The sequence below is a fragment of the Panthera tigris genome, chromosome C1 (genome assembly GCF_018350195.1).
Source record: "Panthera tigris isolate Pti1 chromosome C1, P.tigris_Pti1_mat1.1, whole genome shotgun sequence".
In the NCBI taxonomy this organism is placed as follows: Eukaryota; Metazoa; Chordata; class Mammalia; order Carnivora; family Felidae; genus Panthera; species Panthera tigris.
Genome location: NC_056667.1, coordinates 6,702,200 through 6,711,467, shown reverse-complemented (window position 1 = coordinate 6,711,467; position 9,268 = coordinate 6,702,200). Strand labels below are relative to the sequence as shown.

The 9,268-nt window shown below is 46.6% G+C and overlaps 1 protein-coding gene across 1 annotated transcript in view; it reads right to left on the bottom strand.

The window, feature by feature from the left end:
- Nucleotides 1–3,091: 3,091 nt before the first annotated feature.
- The window catches only part of SLC25A33 (solute carrier family 25 member 33), a 33,628-nt gene continuing 27,451 nt past the window's right edge, over nucleotides 3,092–9,268 (bottom strand). The window contains exons 5-7 of the mRNA XM_042995460.1: nucleotides 7,902–7,968; nucleotides 4,780–5,060; nucleotides 3,092–3,580 (exon numbers count right to left, since the gene is read on the bottom strand). Coding sequence (XP_042851394.1) covers nucleotides 3,378–3,580; nucleotides 4,780–5,060; nucleotides 7,902–7,968 — 551 coding nt within the window. The 3' untranslated portion in view covers nucleotides 3,092–3,377. The remainder of the gene's footprint in view (nucleotides 3,581–4,779; nucleotides 5,061–7,901; nucleotides 7,969–9,268) is intronic.

Here is a 9,268-nt window from a genome sequence, read left to right as displayed (position 1 = left end):
TCTTTCCAAGTTCAGAGTCAGTGACCGCATCACGTCCCCCACTCACAGGATGGGCTCAGAGTTCTCCGTTGACAGAGAACGCACCCAACGATTCCGCCCTGGGTGTCACTAGTATCGTGTCACTTGCGTCGGTGGTAATGCCCGTGAGCTCGCGATCCTTAAGTGAACGGAATGCTCTGCTAGAACTTGGCTTCAGTCTGACCATTCCACAGGCTCAGATGCCCCCTCTACCTTCTGGTCATCTGTTCAACGAAGCCACTATTGGCCATTTTACTACTTACCGTCTCTCGGACCTCGAGCACGTCATTAAACTTGAGGCTCTCTTATTTGTAAACTGTGGAGGGTGGTTAATGCCTGCCTCACAAGGTTGTGTCAGAAAGAACTCAGATGAGAAAATATGGAACCCCTTACACGGTGTGTGGCACCCAATGGGTGAACAATGGGGCTTTTACGAGTCTTAGGACAACTCAAAAATAATGCCATCCCGTGGACTAAGCCTGTGGAGAAGAGAGAAATAAATCGTGGGATCTCTCCCTGACAGCTCAAACGGTGACAATTCCCATTTCAAACAACAAACCCCTTTATAGAGTTTCCTGCTTATTTTCTTCCTATTTCTGGGGCTCACCTGTCTCATGTCAATGTCCTGGTGCAGGAGAAGCAAGCAGAGAACTAAATTATCCTAGGTCAGCATCCAAGTTATTAATTCGAGAACGCAGAAATGAAAATGATTTCCAAACAATTCTTGTGACCAATTAGTGAATATTCAGCGACCTTTTTTTTTAAGGAGGCTCCACACTGAGCACGGAGCCCAATGCGGGGCTTGAGTTCACGACCCTGAGATCAAGACCTGAGCTGAGATCAAGTTGGATGCTTAACCGACTGAGCCACCCAGACACCCCAAGCAACCTAGTTTGTATTTATTTAATATTTATTTTTGAGAGAGAGAGGGAGCGAGCAGGGGAGGGGCAGAGGATCTGAAGTGGGTTCCGCGCTGACAGAAGAGAGAGCCCGAGGTGAGGTTCGAACTCCTGAACAGTGAGAAATGACCTGACCTAAAGTTGGACGCTCAGCCAACCGAGCCACCCAGGCGCCCATAATTTTTAAACTTCGTATTAGATAAAATCTTGAGGAAAAATGCAGGTTTTAATATGAATAATAAAACAGGAAAATGTTGTTAAACGCCACTATCCAGCAGTTAAACTGAGCTCCTGGAATAGAAATCTCTTGACTGCCATGCATTTTATACATTTATTTATTTTTTATTTTTTTTAACATTTATTTTTGAGACAGAGAGAGAGCATGAACAGGGGAGGGTCAGAGAAAGAGGGAGACACACAGAATCTGAAACAAGTGCCATGCATTTTAGAAGCACTGATGCTTGACTAAAGTAATTTATTTTGACTTTTACACGGTTGTCGACTGTTGAAGTAAATTCTACTAGTGAGCTCAAGCACACCGATAACCTTCATGACTAAAGGTGAACAAAATTAAACTCTAATATAAACACAATTTGAGGGACGCCTGGGTGGCTCGGTCAGTTGAGCGTCCGAGTTCAGCTCAGGTCATGATCTCGTGTTCGCGGGTTTGAGCCCCACACTGGGTTCCGTGCTGACAGCTCAGAGCCTAGAGCCTGCTTTGGATTCGTGTCTCCCTCTCTCTCTGCCCCTCACCTGATCACGCCTTAGTCTCTCTCAAAAAAGAAAACGTTGAAGAAAAAACTTCTTTTTAGGGGCGCCTGGGTGGCTCAGTCGGTTAAGCGTCTGACTTTGGCTCCGGTCATGATCTTGCAGTTCGTGAGTTTGAGCCCCGCGTTGGGCTCTGTGCTGACAGCTCAGGGCCTGGAGCCTGCTATACATTGTGTCTCCTTCTCTCGTTCTGCCCCTCTCCCACTTGCGCTGTCTCTCTCTCTCAAAAGTAAATAAACATTACAAAAAATTAAAAAAAAATTTTTTGTTTAAACACAATGTGAAAACATCCTGCTTTCATCCCCACCAGAGCATCTACAACCGGGTCTGAAGCTACTGTGCGTCAGTCATTGGAGTCCGGCATCTTTCTGGATATTCAGACTGAAAACCAACCTTCGTGAACAAATAAGCAAGTTCCAGGGAAAGAGCTCTTGAAAGACCATTGGTCTTACCCGCCTTCTGTATTGCTTTTTGTCCCTTATTAAATTTCCTTTAAAAGCGGGGAGTGGTGGGGGTGCCTGGGTGATGCCTCAGTTAAGTGTTCAACTCTTGATCGTGGCTCAGGTCATGAGCTCACAGTTCGTGGGTTCGGGCCCCATCAGGCTCATGCTGGCGGCGCGGAGCCTGTCTGGGATTCTGGCTCCTCTCTCTGCCCCTCCCCTACTCGTGTGTACTCTCTCTCTCAAAACTAAATAAAGTTAAAAAAGAAAGGGGGAGTGGTGACTCAGTGTGGCTAAAATTCTGGTAATTTGTCATTTCTAGGTGTTTAATTTAAAAAAAAAAAAAACATTTAAATACACCTCTTGTAAGAATAAAGTGAACTCTCCAAGGGGTGGGCACGCAACCCTGTGTCAGGTTCTTCCCCTCCAGTTCTAGGGAACCAAGAACAGGGTTAAAGACCTGACAGGAAAGGTCTATTACTCACCAGATTCCACATTCACAGCCGACACTTAACAAGGTACCTGGGCTTGACCAGGCTTAACTTCTGGAAATAGGTCCAGGAGTAAGGCAATTGGTACACAGTTCGTTAAAACTCTTGCCTTTGGTTCAAACTGGGGATAAAGGATAGCTTTAGAAACATGTTCACAGTCTAAAACATTTGGTGGCAGAAAGTTTTAATTAATTTACTTTTTTTTAACTCGGTAGCCTGAAAGCTTAAATTATCAATCTGCACGAGACTTGGAAATGTATAGAAAAGAAAAATGGCTGGGAAGTCTGTCCCAGTCCACCCGGTGCCACCAAAATGTGACACCTCTTACTGTTCAGCAGTGTGGCTTCAGATTACGAAACAAGTTGGATTCTGATTTTACAGGTTCTCTCTGCATTTCTAGGGTTACATTTCACTAAATTCCTTAGCCATAGTTTATAGCACAGTGAACATAAAAAAAGGACACAAACCAAATTTATACTGAAATTAAATAGCATGATTTAATTTAGCTGCTGCTCAATCCTGAATCCTCTTAAGTTAAAAAACAAAACAAAACAAAACACCAAAGTTATAATTAACTATTAACGTTAATGAATTTAAACCTTCCAGAAAACACGAATCCAAAAGGAAATGTCCGACAGGTGATACGAGCCACAAATCTTACGGCCTTTCCTGTTTCCGTCCCAAACGTTCTTAAACATCAACGGAAAAAAAAATTCTCTAGAGTTTTTCAATTTTATTGTAGAGCACAATTTTCTGGCCTCTTACTGAGTACGGTCTTCTAACAGGTACACAATTAACTCATAGGTAGACAACACGATGGCAGTATTCGGTATCTGCCGGATGAGCTGGGCAAAGAGTCCCCTGTAAAAGGCAAGGTAACCTTCTTCCCGGAAGACCAGCCGAGCGGTCTGGATGAAAGACTTGTACTTGGTGCCTTCCTCCCGGAGCCGTGTCCTTATGACTTCTGCAGAGAGAAACACATACTTTATGCTACGAACGGACCGCATTATCAGGCAATACGATGAGAGAATTCAAAGCACACGGCCCCAGGACTGTCAACGTACATCTCCGGCTATTTGCCATCTCGGCTCTGTTTGGACAGCACGGTCACTTCGGAACAATGAGAAGTCACAATCTTTTTAGAACCTTTTCTGACTCTGGGAAATGGTCCATTAGGGACACTGCATGTAATACAAAAGTACAAAGTAATTTTTAAGGGATTAAAAAAAGCTTGGTTTGAATGGGACTTCATTTAAAGACAGTCTGTGGTTTTCTACCCTCAATTAAACCAACACTGTAATTTCACGGAAGGTGTAATTTTTATTAAGTGTGACAGTATCATTAACACGATTTTTTTTTTCATGTACTCCCCAACCTTCTCTCCTACTAAAATCCTTCTCCACTCTGTCCAGCTTAAAAGCCGCCTCCTCCATTCTCAAACCTTTGCACACCTGGCCCTCCCCCGCCCAGGCACCCCCAGCATGACACCTGTCACTGCTTGTCTCGCAGACCTCAGTGCACACGCTTCTGTCTCCCTACCCCACGGGAGGTGTCCCGCCCTCTTCTCCGTGAGCCCCGTGGGGCTGCTTCGTGCCCTAGTATATGATGGGAACTCAATTACCTGCTTGTGAAATGACAGGTACATTTGTCATAGCCGACAGTGTAGCAGGCTTTTGAAAACAAAACCTGTTTTTCGCGGTACAATAAACTAAGCTATTTTTTTTAAGTAGGTCAATGGAACATTACGTCTATAATTCCTTAAAAAATGGACTTAGCAGAGTAGCCTTACTCAGCACAAAGTGGAAGCTGAGAGGTTTGTTGTTTTGTTTTGTTTAGTTTGGCACTCGTATCATTTTTTTAAATCGAGGAATGTTAAATAAAATCCAGATTTTTGGCTTCTTTGAAAACATCTCAAGTTCTACAACACAGGGCCCACATTCTGCACAGTACATTTTGGCCACAATTAGCTGGAACGGAGTAGAGCTGAGTTCCTGCCACTCGTGTAACCTACAGGCAGCTGAAGCCAGTTCCACACGTCCCCTGTTACTTAGCACCCGCAGGTGTCTGCACCTCAATGTGAGCTGCGGATACGCTAGATAATACCGCCAAACGCCACGAACCTCACGGCTGTTCTACTGTTTGGGAAGAAAAAGCAAAACACACCGTGTGGATAAGCAATGCAGGAAGCACATCCTTTAGAAATAGCAGCGGCTGCCATAAGTCCAAAAAAACTCGTGGAATTTTTCTCAGTCCCATTTGTAGAAGAGGCTAATGGAGCTTCTTTCAGATACTTCTTTAAACTTTCATAAATAGCAAAACAGATGATGGTTTCTGAAATCCCGGCATACGAGGCGGTTAATCCCCTGTAGAAGCCACGAACGCCTTCCGTCTGGTAAACGTAGCGAGCACACTGGAGTGTGTTCATCTGCTTGGAGCCTCTCACTCTGTGGACACAAGACCAGCGAAAGCCGTTAAAAGGCACACTCACGAGCCCGGTTCCCGTCCCAAGCCGCAAAAACTGAGCGCTGAGCATAAAGAGAAATGATACGCACGGCAGGTGACATGTGTCTTCCTTCTTCTGTGTTTGGCTGAGCCCTAGCCCACCAGATGGGACACCTGATAAGCCCACAGAACACTACGTGCATCTGTACCAAGAGTCCTAAAAACATGTCCAGAGCTTCTGACCTAATTTTGCAAACAGCTATACAAAGGAAGATGTTCATCACAGAGGAAAACACAACCGCAATATAATCAGAACAATCCAAATATCTAAAAATAGAAATAGATAAGTAAACCATGATACACACACCAGATTGAAATAGTTGTAAAGGCAGGAAGCTAGGCGGAACCGCGTGAGCAGAAAGCAGGACAAAATTACGTGCAGAGTGAAATTACAATCATGGTACAAACAGGTTTTAAGAAAATGCTGAAGGAAACCTCACCAACATTCTGACTGGGCAGTGAGTGTAAGGGAGTGCTTTCTTAACCTGAGTCTCCAGATCCCATTATTTCTCAATTTATGAAATTATGAACATGGAAATGCTGCCCAATAACTAATAAAAGGCCTTAGGCTTGGCTGCTCTTGGCTCATGATAGAAAGCATCCGAAACTGCCCGATGCAAGCCGAATCCTGGGACCTGACCCTGTTTCCACTGGCCCCCATCAAAGACCCCTCCCTTGGGGCTAAAGCCCACCGCTTCCAACCGGTCACAGCAGGCTCTCTCGCTTCTTCACTGTGTCTTTCCACATCCTAGCTGGAGCGACCTTTCTAGCACCGAGCCAACCACACCACTGCCCTGCTTAAAATCCTCTAATGCAGGGCTTCTCAACCCGGGCACTGACACTCTCAGCTAGAGGATTATCTGTTGTGGAAGCTGTCCTATGCATCATGGGAAGTTTAGCAGTACCCCGACCTTTACCCAGTAGATGCCAGCAGCACCCTACCTGAATCGTCACAAGGTCTCCGCACACTGTCAAACGTCCCCTGGGGGACAAAGCGTTCCCCACTCCTGCCCTGAACCATGGCTCTAATGGCTCTCCATGGCCCTCGAAATACAGCCCAAGGCCAAATTCCAAGCCCTCCCAGGGTTTTTAAGAATGTGCCCCCCCACCCCCCCGCATTTCTGCAGCCTTGGCTCCTCCCCCTGCTTTAGCACGTGCAGGCGCAGCATACTCCAGATGTTTCCCTTCTTTCAGCTCCCTGCGAACAAGGCTTCTCTAGACATTCCCACACTCCGTTCTCTGCCCGATGCACCTGCCGTGCGGCCCACCCCCAGTTATTTTCCAGAAGGTAAGGGGCCATCACTGCTGGAGGAGGTCCTCCCTGTGCCCACCCTGCCTGGAGTGCACTAGGGACCCTTTGGGGTCCTTACCATTTCCAGTCCCTATCTCGTTAGACTCTAATGCTCTTTATTTCTGTAAAGCTGTGAGCTTCTGGAAGGCAGGGCCTAGGTCTTACTCCCTGCTGTTTCCCCAGTGACCAGTGCACAGCAAGCATCCACGCTCGTTGTTGCAGGACGTGTTAGCAGAGCCCATCCAAACAAAGCTTTAAAATGTCCTCAACGTGGAGCGTTCCCAGGCGGATTTAAAAGAGCGCACATAAAGGCTCTGAGCTGACTTGCACACGGACGTGCGACTAAGCAGGAGTGACTCTGTGTGGCACACCTGAAGTGCGGAGTCATCACCAAAGGTTTCCAGGAGAGGATGCGGCTCAGAAGCCTCAAGGACAAGCAGGTGTTCTTGAGGGACCGGAGGGGGAGAGGGAGTCCTGGCGAGGGACAGCACACGGGGAGACGGACGCATAAGAGCACACGACAGTTTTAGAAAACTGCAAAGGACCTTGGATGTTAAGCCCAGCAGTTAGGATGTGGCCGTGAGAGAAAACAAGACTCCTGGAAGGAGTGAGCAAGTGATCTGTCCAAAATAATGAGATCTGATACATTCTAGAAGGTTCTTTCGCACAGAATGGCTCGGGGGCAACATGGAATCTGAGACCAATTCAGAGGTTTTTGTGGTCACTAGAAAAGCTAAGGCAGACCCCTAGCTACGCTTCCAGGGGATGTTCTAGTTCTCCCTTTAGAGGTGGCTCAGAGTTAGACTAGACTAGCTGAAAGTTTCCAGAGCCCACACGCATTTCCCCACGACACAGTCACACAAGAGTTCTTAGAATTCTAGTACAGGGGCGCCTGCGTGGCTCCGTCGGTTAAGCATCTGACTCAGGCTCAGGTCATGATCTCACGTCCGGCTCTGTGCTGGCAGCGTGGAGCCTGCTTGGGATTCTCACTCTCCCCCTCTCTCTGCTCCCTCCCCCCACTTTCTCTCTCTCTCAAAATAAATAAAAATAAACTTAAAACATTTTTTATTAGCGCCCTGGAGGCCTGACAGCACTTGCTGTCCTACCCTTGTCCTACCCTTGTCCTACGCTTGTCCTACCCTCTGCCCACTTGAGAGAGAGGCCATCTGGAGGAGATCCCTCAGGGCTCCAACTGGGGGTGGGGTCGGCCTAGAGACCCACCAACCATCCGAGAGGAAGTCAGGAGCACCTCAGGGGCCACGGGTGAGTGAACTGCTAACCTCTGTTGGGTGTTGTTTCTGTTGGCCTTCACCTCCCCACGGTGCCTGGCAACACACATCTCAAAACAAAAGGGGTTTCTACATAGGCTTATGTTCAGGAAAAAAACCAGGATGGGGATGGCTAAGGACTCCGTACCCATCACTTCACCACTGGAATCGGGAGGAAGAAAAAGATCCCAAGAATATTAAGGAAGGAACAATTGGTAACTTACTTCCGTTCCAGCTGCATCCGGGTTTTAACCATCCATATAGGATTCATTAAGGTATTTGTGACAAAAGCTGGAAGATAAAATCCAGAAGATAGCATCATTGAACACAGTCCGTGTTTATTAAAGTTGTCTATTTCATATGATAAACTTTGAGGTCAGGAGTTAAATGGCTTAATACTAAAAATAGATACGGGCACCGGGATGGTTCAGTCGGTTGAGCATCGGGCTTTGGCTCAGGTCATAATCTCACGGTTTGTGCATTCGAGCCACACATCGTCCCCCATGCTGAGTGTGGAGGCTGCTTGGGATTCTCTCTCTCTCTGCCCCTCCCCTGTGCTCGCTCTCTCTCTCGAAATAAATAAACTTAAAAAAAAAAAAAAAAAGGAATAGTAAGAAGCAGTTCTATACTCAGATGGAAGTTACAGTCCCCTAAAATGTAACATCCATTGTTATGCTGGACCTAAAAGAAATCTCTCAATTTTCTAGAGCCCTGTCAAGTCTCTCCAACCTGTAGGTGGTGCTGTTGATATTTTGGTAAATCTAATCTCTATGGTAAATACGGAAACTATTCTAAACCTCAATTTATAGATTTCAGGTCCAGAAGTATGTTTTAAGAAGCTGGTGATCTAACCCAAAAAGGTCACCTTATATCAAATGTAAAACAGAAGCCACGAAATCTCCACTTATCTGAATTCAAACACCTACATTTTAATACCCAACTCATCACTTCAAGAAATTGAAGTTTTAAGACTGATATGCTTTTAGGAACCATTTTTTTAAAGTCGGTCTTCCTCATCTTAATACTACTGACTGTTCCAGACCAACCAAGACGCACAGTGTCGCGGTGTGAGCCTGACACACAGCGAGTTCTGAATTCCTCGTCCTCTCCACGGTCTGAAGCGGGTTCATTAGGAACCCAGACAGTGGTTTTGAAAACTCCTTCTGGGTCCGCTTTCCTTACCAAAGGTTCCTCGGAGTTAATGTGGCAAAAGTTACAAAACCGATGACAGGGTGGAGCTCCGGGCTCGCTACCGCCCTCGGAAGTGAGGACCCACTGGCTCCCGCTCCGCGTGTCCCCCCGCCCCGGACCTCCATGTTCAGTGGGGTCCCCTTTCTCTTGTGAGAAGCAGCTCTGCGTTCACTATCCTCCTGCTTGGGGTCCAGTAATTATTATCCGTGACTACTCAGATGGGCTACTAGAACTTCCGTCTGGAGCGACAGAGGCAGACAAGACTGGTGGACGCACACCTCACAGGCCGGCAGAAGGCAGAGATTTTTCACAGAATGCCAATTTAGGTTCTCCGAAATACCTTCTATCTACACAAGTCATCAAATGACACTTAGGGGCTCCTGGCTGGCTCGGTCAGTGT